This window comes from Mauremys mutica, chromosome 8 (genome assembly GCF_020497125.1).
Source record: "Mauremys mutica isolate MM-2020 ecotype Southern chromosome 8, ASM2049712v1, whole genome shotgun sequence".
In the NCBI taxonomy this organism is placed as follows: Eukaryota; Metazoa; Chordata; order Testudines; family Geoemydidae; genus Mauremys; species Mauremys mutica.
In genome coordinates, this window is record NC_059079.1 from 32951081 (window position 1) to 32967787 (window position 16707).

At 37.8% G+C, this 16707-nt stretch overlaps 1 protein-coding gene across 1 annotated transcript in view; it reads left to right on the top strand.

The window, feature by feature from the left end:
- The window catches only part of CDC7 (cell division cycle 7), a 31256-nt gene extending 14793 nt beyond the window's left edge, over positions 1-16463 (top strand). Inside the window, exons 7-12 of the mRNA XM_045028839.1 lie at positions 625-712; positions 1521-1616; positions 2552-2730; positions 6227-6309; positions 10242-10391; positions 13257-16463. Coding sequence (XP_044884774.1) covers positions 625-712; positions 1521-1616; positions 2552-2730; positions 6227-6309; positions 10242-10391; positions 13257-13651 — 991 coding nt within the window. The 3' untranslated portion in view covers positions 13652-16463. The remainder of the gene's footprint in view (positions 1-624; positions 713-1520; positions 1617-2551; positions 2731-6226; positions 6310-10241; positions 10392-13256) is intronic.
- The last annotated feature ends 244 nt before the right edge of the window (positions 16464-16707 follow it).

Consider the following 16707-nt stretch of genomic DNA (forward strand, 5'->3'; position numbering starts at 1 on the left):
GACCCTTGCCAGTAATGTCCACTGTCTTTCATAAGTCTGGGGCTATTAGGTTTAGTCCTCTGGCTATTAAATGCCTAGTAAAGTTTTCAAGCCCCATGTGTATAAAATTTCAGAGGGAAAATGACAAAATATAGGGAGAAGGTAAAGGTAAGATAAGGGATGCGGGGGGAAGGATTTTGACACTGAAAACAACTCAAGGAAACGCATAAGAAAAGAACAGAAAATGGAAGAGAAAGTAAGTAACAAAATAATAGTAAACAGGGCTTATTGATTAGTATTCAGTGATTATTATTCACTGTTCGTCAAACTGTATTGGATAACTTTTTTATATTTCACCAGCCCTAAGAATGATACACTTTTTTAAAACATTCATTTGATAGAAAATTGATTATCATGATTACAGCATATAACTGTTTTTTAAATTGCAGTGAAAGTGGTGGAACAATTATATTTCACCTGGCTAATATGTTTAAATCATCTAGGTAAGAGGGGTCAGCTAAATTTTCAAACCCTGCCTCTTGTGTGGGTTAAATGCCGATGTATACCTTGGCTTCTGTTCTAAGGAACTAGTTTTTTGAATAGTATAGTTTTCTTACATTGTCTTTTTAAATTTGTGTCTTTTAGGTATGCCCTAGTAGATTTTGGTTTGGCACAAGGAACCCCCGATACGAAAATAGAACTACTCAGAGTTGTCCAGTCTGAAAGCCAACAGGAAAGTTGCTCACAAAATAAGCCTCACTTAACTTTGGGAAACAGGGTTTCTGTCAATGTTACAGCATCTAGACAGCTCAACAGTCAGCCTCAAAAACATCTGATAAATGGCGCTGCTAGCTTTCACAAATGCAGATTAAACAAGGAAAAGGAGGAAAGGTTCTGAGTCTTTCACTAATATTGCCGCATGAGTTTATTTAATGTATTACTTCATCCAACAGGGGGAGATGTAATACTAAAACAATTTGTCAGGCTCCAATTCCAAATCTTACTGTGTGCGCATTTATGCAACATGTTAGAAACGTTTTGTAAGAGTTAAACTGTTTGTAAAAATGGAACTAGTTTCTGAATAACTATATAGGCTTTGAACATTACTTCACATTCAATGTCTACTATATCTAACAAAAATAGTGGATTCTTATGTAATGCTGCATGCTGTGTAAAATGCAGTAACGTTTGGTGAGCCCCTGAATCTCCTTATACAAAAAGGAGTTAACATTTTAGCAATACATACCATGGCTTCCCTCCCCACAGAAAGTTTCATCTCGAGTTTAGTTACACATCAAAGTACAACTGCTGTACGTGTAAATTTCAGGGTGTCCTGGCATATTTCTGGAGGGATGTGTTTTGTAAGCATGTTTATGGTTTTGTCTAGACTATGTTGTCTTCATCCACAGTAAGCTGGTGCCTGGAAATGACTTGCATGCAGCTGTTTTTGCCTTATGTCACATCATACTTTTAAATACTGTTAGATTACAGCTGACAGTGTTACAGATAAAATTCTTATTGTCCTTTTTTTGTTGTTGTAGGAGGGGTCTGCGCACCATTCTGTCCAACGCTCTGTCTTTGGAGAGAGAAATTTTAATATCCATAGCTCCACATACCAGGAGAGCCCCACAATAAAAGTAAGCACTACTGCTCACCAGGAACACAATCAATTATACACTTAAATAGTTGTGGAACTTAACTGTGTTTCAGTACTAGATATCCCTAACTACTATTTGTGACTTGTTGTGACACTAACAATTATTGAACAGAATTGGCATTTTAGCAAAGTCTTACATTTACTAAAGACTTAAGTGATTTTTTTCAAGCTATTGGAGTGACAGTAGTTACTGTTATGGTCTAGCTGTTGCCCCACCTGATTTTGTTTATATAGTAATTAATCTGTGTATCTATGTAGTTTAGAAATTACTCCAAAAACTTGCTTTTGTGTTCTGCAGTTGATAAGGCTACAGAGAAAACAGACTAAGTTTCTAATTAAACCTTTTTACTATACTGTTTATAATCAGGGCATGATGTCTAATGAAAAACTAGACATTAGCAAGAAAAACCCTAACTATGAACAAAGGCAGAGGGTTTGGCCAACAGTGATATATTTTAACTAGGCAGTTTTGGCTTTGAAATAATGTAGCCAAATACTAGCATCTAACTCACTTCTTAGTGTTTTTCCATTCCCATTTTTGCATAGAGTCTGTCTTTTAATTAAAAAAAACAAACAAGACAAAACCCTAGCCAATAACTAAATAACATACTGGTAAACATTACTGTAATTTCAAAGTACTTATGAATATATTGTGGATATTAATTAGTAGTAGTCACTGAAAAAGTCTAGTTTCCCAGGAAAATCACCACTAACTTTACGAATCTTAAATACCTTGCTACTCTTATTAGCCTTTGCGTTATCAATAAATAGGACTGGTGGTCTCCTCTTTTAAAACTGGTAACATGTTTTTGTTAATGCTTTCAACACTAATGGAAGGGGAAGCGGAATAATGAAGCAAAATGGAAATAGCGTTTAAATGTTTAAAATATTTAGAACATAACATCTATATTGCAGCTCATAAAGCAATCAAAGGTGATGGATGTTGCATCTAGAAAATTAGCAACAAAGAAGAAGATTATTTCTACAAAAGCAGCGATCAATGGTATAGCCAGGAAAGCTGCCAACAGTTGCCCAGCTATCGTGACCTGTGACTGTTATGCAACAGATAGAGTTTGCAGTGTTTGCCTTTCAAGGTAACTTGCTTTTGATTATTCTGTAAAATCAACTTCTGTGCTGTCAAGCAAGGTTAGAAACTTAGATTTACTGGACAATTGATTTAGTAAGTGAAAGATAGCATTAGACCTATGCAAGTTACACGTATTAGAACACAATGTGTATTCTAACCTGACAAAGGTCATGGATTTCATATGGTACTCACTTCCAGTGCTGACTTTCTCATTGCAGATAAATGCAATTATTTGTAGTTAAAACAGTTTGACATTGAAAGAGTTTTTTCTCCATTGGATGTTAGTGTATAAAGACTGTTTCTTTAAGGTGTGGGGGACTTTTAAATTTCAGTAAGATAATAGCTTAATTCTCTGCATTAAAATTCTGAAATGGGTTTGTGACAGGCCTTATTTACACCTACATTGGTTTTTATACACCCACACACCCCTCTCCTACAGCAGTTACAAACTGTTTCTCCATTGGGAAGGGTAAGGAAAGTGTAGATCCACTATTGCAGGAAAGGAAAGCTAATAACAGATGCCATCAAGAAGGCTGAAGTGTTCAATGCCTATTTTGTTTCAGTCTTTGCTAAAAAGGGTTAACAGAGGACCCAAGGAATTAGAGAGCACTCTTCCTAACTTGAATACCTGGAAAGATACTGGAACAAATGATTCAATCCATTTATAAGCACCTAGAGGATAACAGGGTTATAAGGAATAGCCAAGATGGATTTGTCAAGAACAAATCATGTCAAACCAACCTAATTTCTTTCTCTGAATGGGTTACTGGCCTAGTGGATTGGAGCAGGGGAGGGGAACAATAAATGTGATACCTTGATTTTTAGTAAAGCTTTTGATCCCACATGACATTCTCACAAGCAAGCTAGGGAAATGTGGTCTAGATGAAATAACTTGCAAAACTGGTTATCAGAATAGTTATCGATAGCTTAGCATCATACTAGGAGGGTGTATCTAGTGGGATCAGTCCTGGGTCTGATACTAGTCAATATTTCCATTGATGACTTGGATAGTGGAGTGGAAAGTCCACTTATAAAATTTGTGGATGATACCAAGCTTGGAGGTATTGCAAGCACTTTGGAGGACAGGATTAGATGCAAAACAACCTTGATAAATTGGAGAATTAGTCTGAAATCAACAAGATGACATTCAGTAGAGGCAAGTGCAAAGTACTTCACTTAGGATAGAAAAATCAAATGCACAACTACAAAATAGGGAATAATTGGCTAGGTGGTGCTTCTGCTTAAAAGGATCTCGGGGTTATAGATCAAAAATTGAATGAGCCAACAATGTAATACCATTTTGAAAAAAAGGCTAATATTCTGGCATGTATTAAGAAGAGTGTTTGTGAGACATGGGACGTACTTGTCCACTCTACTTTATACCTCAGCTGGAGAACTGTGTCCAATTCTGGATGCCACATTTTAAGAAACATGTGGATGAATTGGAGAGAGTCCAGAGGAGAGGAACAAAAATGATAAGATTTAGAAAATCTGACCTATGAGGAAAGGCTAAAAGGTTTTGAGGAAAAAACTGAGTTGGGGATCTGATAAGTCCTCAAATATGGTAATATCTGTAAGGCCTGTGACAAGTTGTTCTTCATGTCCATCAGTGCAGGACAAGAAGGAAGTAATGGGCTTCATCTGAAGCAAGGGAGATTTAGGTTAGATATTCGAAAACCCTTTCTAACTCTTCAGGGTAGTAAAGCTCTGGAATAGGCTTCCAAGGGAGGTTGTGTAATCCCCATAATTGGAGGTTTTTAAGAACAGGTTGGACAAACACCTGTCAGGAATAGTCTGAGTTTACTTGGTCCTGCCTCAGTACTTGATGACTTCTTGAGGGCCCTTCCAGCTCTACAGCTTTATAATTCTATGATTAAACCAGCAAAACAGTTATTTTGGCAGTATAGCTTAAACTAGTTTCCCAAACAGAATAAGCTAAACCAGGAAGAGGATTTTTTTCTTGCAATAACTGCATCTACACTAAGACTTTGCTGGAATAGCTATGCCTGTTAGCTCTGTGACTTTTCACATCCCTAACAGACATAGCTATGCCAGCAAAATTTAAGTGTAGGCCAAACCACATTGTTTGACTCTTCCATGGACATTTATTTAAAAATGAACTGAAATGCTGTTCAAAAAAACCCCAAAACCTGAAAATGTAGAAATATTTTACTTTATTAATTTATGAAAACTTTACATCTTAAAACCCTACATTTGACAAATGTAGGTGCTACTTAACTAAGCAATCAAGACTTGAATTCAGGGTTCCATATTTCTCTTGCAAGAGTCAGTCATGTCTTCCATTTATTGTAGATATTTCTAGGCACCTACAAGAACACTGAGTAGCCTTTAAGTGCTGTGCAAGGGAAATATAGAACCATGAACTCAGGTCTTGGCAAGTAAATAAGAGGAAACATATTTGTTAAACAAATTTAACTTGTATCTGGAAACTTACACTGTGTGAACTGTTTCAAAAATAGCAATACCACATCTGAAATTGTCACTTTTCATTTGAAATTTCAACAAGTTCTAGTATTTATAAGGCATTTTGGTTGCCCTTTAACATACTGTTTTCTGCACATTTGGTGGTTCATCACTAAAAGGAAAACTGTAAATTTGTCTTGTAGCCTAAGACCAGGAGGGAAGTTAGGTTTTACCATTTTTTTTCTCTAGACATGTGTAAGTAAATTGTAAGGACATTTATCATGTACACGCCTTAATAGTCAGACTGGCCAAACAATTTGGCATTTTAGTTCAAATCCATCCCATATGTGGAGTTAACTTCCATTCATATGAGCCATTCCTCCATCAGGGATGTGGGTTATTCCAACAATTCGTTCTCATTAATGAGAAAGTTCTGTTTACTGGGTGTGGTTTCCAAAATACTATGTGTTCCCTTACTTCCTGGTCTGATGTGACTGTATTTTGACAATCATTTAATCTTGTTAGTCAAACGTGCCATTTTTTACTGAGCATGAGGGGGTTGAAGTTACTAATTCAGAAAACAAACCTGACCCCTGCAAGCCAGACAGGTAGGGCTACATGGGGGACACTCAAAGTTTTTAAGATGAATAAACTAAATGTTTATATGTGCTTTAACTTCACACACACCTGTGCGGATGCTCTCATTCAAAAGTAAAGTGGCCTTAAGCCATGTGCTTTAACTAAAAGTGTGAAGTTAATTCATCTTAACTTTTCTGAGTCTCCGCATGTAAACCAGCCCTTAATAGAAATCATGCTGCAGCTGAATGGAACTGAAAACATAACCATGATTGAAGCATGCAACTTATTTGTGTACTGTTCTCTCACCCTAAATAGTGTGTGTATTCAACACATTTAATATTGCCTGTTTAAATTGTTAATACGTGAACATACCACAATGTTGACATGTCTCATGGAAGCATATGTTAGAAATGGTTTTAAAAGTCTTATGTTGTAACTAGAAACATTATGAATTCTGTTTCCTATTACACACTAAATGTGCTTTTCTTTTTTATTACAAGACGTCAGCAAGTTGCTCCTAGGGCAGGTACATCAGGATTCAGAGCACCAGAGGTGTTAACTAAGTGCCCTACTCAGACTACAGGTAGTATGCATCAGAGTGAATTTAGTTACTCTTCTACACTTGGGTTTTCCTCATTTGTGCATATTACTTTCTCTGATTCTAAGAACTCCTTTTCTGTTTACATATGGAATTCATTTTATTGTCCTTTCTAACATTATTCAAGCATTTCCTGGTTGTTGGTTTTTTTTTTTTTGGTTTTTTTACTTAGTGTTCATTACTCAGAATGAAGAACAAGTTAAGAATGTTTTTAAAATGTTAAACTTGAATACATCTTTCATCCTTTCAAGGTAAAGAGCCATATGCAGCAGTTCAGTAGAGTGTTTTTTTTTTAAAAGACAGAACTTTCAGCTTTTGTCCAACATTTTGGCTGTGTCAATTTAAATGTTCTGAAGTGCCCTTCTCTCCTCCCCCTCCCCCACCCTGTTTATACTTTAGATGCTTTTAAAGAGAGATTCTGTCAAACAATGTGCTTTCAGAGCAAGTATAATTAACACAGTATGTCGGCAAACATTCTCAAAAGACCACAGGAAAAGCTGATATAGACTATTTGATCTGTGCAGGCATCCAGAAATCCACAGATGTGAGATGAACAGCCTTAATAAAATTAATATCTTGAGTAATCAAGATTGCTTCTGAACAGGTTCCTCTGATCCCCAAAACTCTTACTCCTAGATAGAAAAGTCAGGGTTCAGACTGCATAAAGCTTTCCTTTTTTCTTATTGAGATGTGCACTTGTATTAGGTTGCCAGTTAAAACACACACCCCTTTTTGAGTTCAAAAAAAATCTAAAGATAAAGACTTCTATAGCCTAGTAGTTCAAAGTGAAAAAGATGGTTAGTCTGTCAGCCACATAGCTGATGTAAATACTGTGGAAAGGAGTGCATTTATGTGAAAAGTGAGACTAATAAAAGGCAGTAGTCAGTGGAGTAGTTGAAAGTTATGATACATGAGAAATATGAAGAAATGCAAACACTCAAATCATGGATTAAATCATTGAGAGCAATGAATTTTAAGGTTAAAGCATGAGGTTGGGAGATATGCATCCTAATCCTAGTTCTCCCAGACTTATTTTTGTGGCTTAAGTCACTTCAGGCAGGATCCACAAAGATATTATGTGTTACATGCTCAGTGTTGCAACACCTAACCCCCACGTGCCCTGCTACCTAGTGGAATCCTCAGCTCCATGTTAGGCACCCAAGCTGCAGAGAGTTAGGCAACGTCAGAAGCCAGCAAACTGAGTGAGGAGCCACCTAAGCTAACCCAGAGTAAAAAGCAGAGGTCAGGGGTGGGTCTTAGACCCAGATCTTCAGTGGTATTTAGGTACCTAACTCCCATTGATCTGGGCCTTAAGTGCCTGACTGACAGGCCCAGAGGTAGGCACCTCCCTCCACCTGGTATCCTCAACCATGAACCTTCTCCTAGAGTTAAGTGCTTGAGCCAGATGAGCTACTTAGGTATCCAGTGCCCTAGCAGCTGAAACCCAGGCCTTTCATGTTCTCTCCACCCCCCCAAAAAAAAAAGACATTCTGGAATACCCAATAGCCTGGAGGTTAAGACACTCATTTGGGTTGTGGGTTCAAGTTCCTGCTTCAAGTCAGGCAGTGCAGGGACTTGAACCAACATCCCACATGAGTGACCTAAGCAAAGAGACACACATGCCAATCTAACCTATTGGAGCGGTTCTACTTTGTATTAAATAATCATTGGGACAGGGATTTGACCCCAGATCTCCCACATCCAATGTGAATGCCCTAACTATTTGGTTATAGTCAGTATTGCTCTCTGAATATTTATTTATACAAAGAGCAACCGTTTCAACAGGAGAGATTCCCACACCTATATACCCAGTTGTCTGGTGGTTAGGACACTCACCTGAGATGTGGGAGAGCTGGGATCAAGTCAGGTCCCTCACATCCCAGGTTAGTATTCTAAGCAAACAGACACACATGTGCCAATCTGCAGGAGAATGCCTAATTTGAGAATGCTGTTTCATGTCTTGGTTTGAGCTAGGGCTTGGATTAGTTTAATTTAGTGGTGGCATCAGCACTTAACTCTGCAAATGCTGACCTGTGGAAATTTAGTCATCTACAGGATTAGGCAACAGCTGAGTGGCAGTTTTGAGAATGTCAGAGGCACCTAAATCATGGATATAGATGCCTAAAGAGGCAGTTAGGCACTTAAATACCTCTGTAGATCTAACCTGTAATGTCTGACTCTGCTTCCTCATCCATAAAGTGAGGCTAATATTTAACTACCCCCACAAGGGTCTGATGCTAACTTAATCAATTACTATAATTTTGAGATCCTCTGTTAGATCCTGCAGAAGTGCAAATACCACTTTGCAACTGTGTGCCCATAATTCCATCTGTTTAGCTATTTCTTCATTAAAGAGTATAACAACTAGTTTGACAATTTCAGGTAACTTAGCACTTATTCAGAGCTCTGAGTCTGTTTGTAAGTGAAATAATTAAATTCAGATCTGTATAATTCATTCTACAAAAAACTTTTTTTGGAAAAATTTGAATTACCTTGGCCTTTTTTAAAAAAAAAAGAAAAAGAAAAAAGACAAAAGCTGTTTTTCTCTCAAAAGCACACAGAGAACTGTTCAACCCCTCTTTTCCTTTCCCCACCATCCCTCAAAAAATGATGGCAGACAGATATTCTCATGTATCAGAGGGGTAGCCGTGCTAGTTACAGATATTCTCATAACTCTAATGCTGAAAGTTTCCATCATGTTTGGCAACTTTCCCAACACATTATTTGTACTCTTCATAAAACTTTGAAAACAATTAACAACTCCAAAGTACTACATTTCTTAAGGTGGTTACTTTATCAGGTGATTTCAGGTTAGAGGTAAAGTCTTCAGTATGATAAATCCATTTGGAATTGCCAAATAATCATCCACTGTTACAGGAAAATTAATTACTTCAGATATTTAATTATTTGGAATTAGTGCTGGCTGTATATTTTAACTTTCCTTTTCTCTAGGCAAATTTTTAGATAATCTCTAGAGCATGTATTATTACTAAAACACTTTAAGTTAATGGTTATTGGCAAGCATTGTAATCCACCAGCCTAATATTTTTCCCCCTACCTAAAAAGCTTAGTACTGGTGAGAGCTATATCTGCATACTGTGACTGTGTGCTTAAAACTAGCATCAGATAAGGCCTTGATCCTGCAAATACTGAAGTAAATTCTAACTATACTTAGAGTGGTTCCATAAAAGTAATAAGGCTATTCATATGGGTCAAGCTATGCACGTGCTTACAGGATTGGGGACTAAGGGCTTGTCTTCACTACCATTAGGGTTAGTCAACCTAAGTTACGCTACTTCAGCTACATCAGGGGTTCTCAAACTGGGGGTTGTGAGGTTATTACATGGGGGGGGCCGTCACGAGCTGTCAGCCTCCACCTCAAACCCTGTTTTTGCCTCCAGCATTTATAATGGTAGTAAATATATTTAAGTGTTTTTAATTTATAAGGGGGGGGGTCACACTCAGAGGCTTCCTATGTGAAAGGGGTCACGAGTACAAAAGTTTGAGAACCACTGAGCTATGTGAATAACATAGTTGGAATCGATGTAGCTTCGGTCAATTTACCCCAGAGTCTCCACTGCGCTGTGTTGACAGAAGACACTCTCCAGTCAGCTTCCCTTACTCTTCCCAAAGGTGGATCAGAGTTGACCAGAGAGCACTCTGCCATCGATTTAGTGGATCTTCACTAGACCCGCTAAATTGACCACTGCTGCATTGATTGCAGCAGTAGTGAAGACCAGTCCTAAAACTGTACTTTACTTCAACTTTAACTATGTAGTTTACATTTCAACAAAATGAATAAGTAATTCATCACATTATTTCTTTTGAAACTTTGCTGGTCATCAGGGTTTTTTTTTTAGACTCTAGGTGATAAAATTGTGGGTTCTTTTTTACTAAAAGCTTGCTTTCAATTGCAGCAATTGATATGTGGTCTGCAGGAATCATATTCCTTTCTTTGCTCAGTGGACGGTATCCATTTTACAAAGCAAGTGATGATTTAACTGCTTTGGCACAAATCATGACTATTCGTGGATCCAGAGAAACTATTCAGGCGGCTAAAACGTTTGGTATGCAAGTTTTTAATTACAGAAAAATACTTCTGTTTAATGTTTATAATTTGCATTTATATAGTTCTGTTCATCCTAAAGAATTCTCAAACTCCTTACCAACTATATATTGCCCTTCACTGAAATGCAGCAATTTTGGGAATGGCATATAGCAACTATGTAATGACTCCTATAGGAATTTGGTTAGAACATTTGAGCTAACATCCATATTCCTGCAGAAAGTGCTGTGGAGTTTTAAATCCATGTGGCTGAAAATATGGATATAGTAACTATTAGCTTGTTTAAAAGAAAAAGCCATTAGAAATATTTGGGATTAAAAATATTCCAGTGGAAACAGGGTTTTTTATACAAGTAAACATTTCCCTCCCTCCCATTGTTTATAACTCAAGGATTGCAGCATTTAATATCTGAAAGTGAAAATTAATGTCATCAGTTTCATTCTCCAAACTGAGAGATGCAAATTATGGAAAACAGCATAAAGAAAGAAAGAGAAATGAAAAACCCAATTTACCTGTTTCTTTATTTCTAGTAATTGAAGGTAGTGGTTGTAAAACAGACACATAAATTGGTTAAAATATCTTAAAGTTGGTGTGTCTGGCCAGAAGTGGTTTAAATTTTAGTTTTAACTATTTGATGTACATTGGGCTCAAACAAACAAAAGCTTTTCAAAGTCACACAATGGGTCAGTTTCTGAGCTGTTACTTTCAGGAAGTGCATATCTGGATGTTGTGGAATATTGCTACTGGTGGCTTTGCCATCTGTCCTGCCTCAGTTTAAGTAAGAGCACTTCTGCCTCACCTCCTACAACTCCAGAATACTTCTCTGGTGTTTTCTATGGGGCCAGAAACTGTGGAGCCTGCTGTAAAATGGCAATACAAAAACCTCATGACTACCAAGTCTATATAAAGAAAGTATTAAACATAGGAAAAATGCAAAAGCTAACAAAAGGAAAGTAAAATGTTTAATGTTCCTAGTTTCTCAAGTTATATGAATAGGCAGTTATTTACCACTTCAGAAATAACTTATCCAAAAACAAGTATGAGAGATCTTTATAGTTCTTTTCTTCAAATGTAGTTAGTGTAGTACAGTGGTCGGCAACCTTTCAGAAGTGGTGTGCCGAGTCTTCATTTATTCACTAATTTAAGGTTTTGCGTGCCAGTAATACATTAACGTTTTTAGAAGGTCTTTCTAAAAGTCTATAATATATAATTAAACAGTTGTATGTAAAGTAAATTTTGTAAAATGTTTAAGAAGCTTTATATAAAATTAAATTAAAATGCAGAGCCCCCCAGACCGGTGGCCAGGACCCGGGCAGTGTGAGTGCCACTGAAAATCTGTGCCATAGGTTGCCTATCTATGCTGTAGTATGTTATCCAAATACAGAGTACGTAGTATGTTATGGAAACACTGCCAGTGATTCCATGACTGAGCTGGGTTTTGTAATTAAAGCAGGGATTTACCTACTTTATGTATGAGGAATACTGCATATCTTCCCCAAATTACAACACATTCTTGAATACAGAATAAACTGAGAATTTTCAACTAGTTGGCTTAATTACTTTGTTACAACTAATAAGTCTTTCCCCAAAAAATGATCTTAATACTGGAATAAGATACTTCAAACTACTCTTATAGTTAACTCACTGAAATCTTCTGTATAAGCTACATTTCATGACTTTTTGTAGGATTAATGGTAACTTCCCCCCCATTTTACTTCTTAAGCTGGGGATAAGAATACAGTAACTCCTCCTTAGTCATCCCAGTTAACGTTGTTTCATTGTTACATTGCTGATCAATTAGAGAACATGCTCGTTTAAAGTTCTGCAGTGTTCCCTTATAACTTCTTTTGGCAGCCACCTGCTTTGTCCATTGCATGCAGGAAGAGCAGCCTGGTGGGAGCAGCTGCCCAGCAGGCTATCAATTGCCGGCAGTTCAGCTGTCCCTCGCCATGTGCTGCTCTTGCACTCTGCCTTGGAGCTGCTCCCTGGAGCCTCCTGCTTGCTGTGGTGGTGCGGGGGGAGAAGAAGGGGGCTAATGTCAGGGTGCCCCCCTGCTCCTGCACTCGCTTACCACCCTGCTGTATGGAAATGGGGTGATACGACAGGGCTCAGGACAGAGGGAGCTTGTTGGCAGGAGCTACTGTCTCAACTTGCTGATCTATTTAAAAAGGCAATGCACATCTCTCTCACATGTCTGTCTCTCTGCCATGCTTTCTCCCCTCCCTCTGTTTGTGCTGCCTTGTAGAGTGTAAGGCTATATTAACAATGTGTTAACCCTTGAGGGTTCAGCTGATTGCTAGTTCATCATTTAGCAGTAAGGCATTCCCTGGGAAATATCCCACCCTCTGACTTCACCACCTCAACCAAGCTTCACCATCGTCATTGCTGTGTACAGTATAAAATTTTTTGTTTAAAACTGTGTGTGTGTGTGTGTGTGTGAGAGAGAGAAAGTCAGTCTCTTGTCTGGTGGGGAAAAAAAAGTCCCTGGAACCTAACGGCCCCTATTTACATTAACTAAGTGAATCCAATTTCCCATAACATCATTTTACTTAAAGTTGCATTTTTCAGGAACATAACTACAAGGTTAAGTGAGGAGTTACTCTAATGTATTAGAGTATTTCATGTAGAAGTACCCTCTTTCAAAATGGCTACCAGCTCTCATTGTTCTCAGTGGGGCCATGTCCGCAGAATGCTGGACTCAGCTTGCTGGAAACCATGGGAGATTTAAAAAAAAAAAAGATCAAAGAAGGCACCTAAACGAAGGACAGCTATGGCCTTTGAGAGGTCTCAAAAAACCCTGAAATTTATTTGCAATTGTATGTGTGTACTAAAACAATGCTTACTAAACACCGTATTTTCCTCATAGGCAAATCAATACTGTGTACTAAAGAGGTCCCAGCACAGGATTTAAGAACACTCTGTGAAAGACTGAGAGGAACAAATAGCAGGTGTACTAAAACAACAAGTGATGTGCACACCAACTCTTTTTATGAACCTGCTTTGGCAATTGACACAGACAAAAAGGTAGAGTTTGCTCCCCAACCACCGAGGGAAAAAATCCAGTGTCTGAAGAACTGTCATGAAGGTAACAATGGCTTGGAAATTAAGATAACAGAAAAGGCAACTGATTTGAAAGGATGGGACAGAGTTCCTGATGAGGCTTATGATCTACTTGATAAGCTACTGGATCTAAACCCGGCAACAAGAATAACTGCAAAAGAGGCTTTGCTGCATCATTTTTTTAAAGATATCAGACAGTGAGAAGACACCTGATTCCATTATTTCCTTGATCTTTGCTTCACATGAAAATATCATACAGTATTAATTGAATTTCAGATGCTCACTTTGAGTTTATCTTCGTGGCATGTAGTGATCTGCTTTTCTTGTACTGTGTGGAAGAGGTTTCTGAAAAATTACCAGAAATGTTTCTGGTGGAGGAAGGTTGGCGTCATGGATTGGAAGTAGAATATGGAGCATTTCACCTTTTTAAAAATCACAATTTCAAGTCCATTTCTTGTTACTAGCGCTAGAAACACCTTCTGATGGCTGTTCAGTGGCCTATGTGAAGTGAATTTATGGTTGTAGTCCAACTGTGGAAGACAAGTGTTCACATTACTAAAACCCTTCCTTGCTGACACAGATACCAAATACTGAATAAGCAAGACAAGTGACATACTTCCTTCCTTCCCCCACCCACCCTCAGGTTATTGCTGAAGCTCATTGCTGAGGTGTGGGAAAAGTAGCTGTCTGTGCTGTACCTGTTCTATGAGGAAAAGAAGGAGTTGGTCTAAGGCTGTCAAGTCAACTTAGTGCTTGTGAAATTTATTATTTGTTTTAAATCTTCTAGTAAAACTTAATACATTTGTGTATTATATTTTATAGGAAAGATTTTAAGTGTGATTATAATATGAGGAAATGTTGTGTGACTTTTGGTTAACATAACATGTCCACGTGCATACAGCTCTTTCTCCTTGTGATCCACTTACTTTCCAGCTCGTTGTACATTTTGTATTGGACAGCCTAGCTACATTGCCACTGGCCACAAATGGTCTATCCAAGTCATCCCTAGAGAATACTTTATTTATTAAAAAAAAAAAAAAAACCCCCACAAAAAAACCCCTGCTAATCTAGGGGTCAGGTATTGTTTTGACTGTGTAACCTCCATAAAGGCAAGTGTTCCAAGAAGTATACCTTCCCCCTCCGCCCCCACTTGGGCAGTGGCGATTAGCACGATTGCTCTACTGTGCACAACTTGTACTTTCTCAACTAACGTAACATGGGTAACTGTCAATGCACACCACACTGAGTAGCTCATGTGGCATGTATGCATATCAGTATAACTGTTTTGGAAACTTATATTTTCACAAACTGTCCATTAAATAAAAGTTTTGCTTTTATAACTTGGGGAAGATTGTTTAGTGGTAATAGTTTAAAACTGCCAAAAGATTGGTAAGGAAGGGACATCCTGAGGGATATCTCTGTGCAGAAAATTATATATTAAAATGCAGATTTTTGTTTTCCTGCATAAATCCCTCAGTGATGGAAAACAGTTCAATGGGCTTCACCATATAGGGCTGCTATATTCAGGGGTTTGTTAGTGTTTAATCTTGAGCAAGTTTTTCAACAGAGTTAAAAGGAGCTATTATGTTGCCTGTAATATGCTCCAGCCTGAAATTTGCCCTAAACCATCTCAGCCTAAAAGCAAGTCTTTAATTATTTCAAATTTGCTAAACCACAATTTTACTGATTTCTGTGTAAATGTTACCTTGTTTTAAAGTTGGATTAATTTTAGATATTAAAACTGTTTAATTTGATGTAACATAGGCAGTAGATTTTATAAATCTTATCTCCTTTCTCAATGTTACTCTGTATTCATGAACAGTAGTGGAAATTTTTGTTTTCATGCAGTTAAAAATGAATCAAGATGGAGGCAAAAATGAATCAATGTTGCATTTGTGGAATGATTAAACACGGAAGCCAAGTTCAGAGGAGTGAATCACCAAAGCCATTTATTAGTTTAGTTATGCAAGTGCACACCTATCAAACTCACAAGGAGATAAGTGGGGAAATATTTATGGTATGCTTCTCTTACTTTCCATTGATCCTTGGGGATCCAGGCTTGGGTAAGGCGATCAAAGCCTGGGCTGAAAGTGGACAGTTTTGTGGGAGAAGACTGAAGAACAAGTTATGTGCAATTCCGGTATACTAGCAGATTGAGCTGTTAGACCCATTGTTGACAACGCTTGAGGCTGTCATCTGGCACTGAGAAGGGTTTAGCCTGTTACAGGGAGAGGGAGAGAATAAAATTTTCCAGAACTTTTAAGAAATAAGTCTCAAGCATGCTTTGTGGAATTGTATTGAAAAGTTTTGCCCCATTTATGGTAAAAGAAACTTGATAGGGTAGGGGTGACCCCACTGTTGACAACCATTATTAAATGGGGTTTATAGCCTTGCTCTAGTAGTAGCAGCAGCATTGTTGTAACCTTTTGGGGCCTCAGTCATGGAGCAGGGCTGTGTTGCTATTCACTGTACAAACACCTAACAAAGAGATGCCCCTTGCCACCAATGAAAAAATCATAGTGAGGAAATATTCTCTGCACGCATCCAGGCCTATGGAAAGGTTTTGTGCAGAAGAGGAAAAGGTTTCATACCTCCACCTGACACGTGTCTACAGCTTATCTTCTCTATGGCTACAATGTTATGTAAGTTGAGCGAGAACTATTTCCCAAAGTGATGCAAATTTAGCACTCTGCATTGCATTTTGGCTATATCACAGTTGTGGATACACAGGGTTTCTCTCATGAACACATACAGTTTCTGTTATAAATTAAGGGTCTGACTCTGCAAAAACTTATAACCAAGCATAGTTCTGACTATCATGAGTTGGCCCACTGAAGTTATAGTAATACCAGGCATAATACTTACTAAGTGCTGGCAGGATTGGGGCCTAAGCAACAACTGTCCCTTGAATTCTGAAGAAATGTGGGGTTTGTATTTAAAATGGTTAGAGCAAAACCATTAAATTAATGTCACAGAACTTGCAATATTTTCATTATGCAAAGTGAAGTTGCTCTCTTTTCAGCAGTTTGGGTGGGGGGGAACTATTCATGCTTTCTACTGAAAGTTTAGTACAATGTCTTTCCATATAAATTTCTTGTAACTCCATTAGTATTTCTACTATAAAAGGTTATGAGTAATACTCTTTAAAAAGGTTACTGCTCTAGCATTTTTATGAAACTTTCCCATATAAGGTGGTGATTATGATAGTGTAAATGCCCTAACCAGGGCTGTGGGTGAAAAGCAATTATTTCAATATA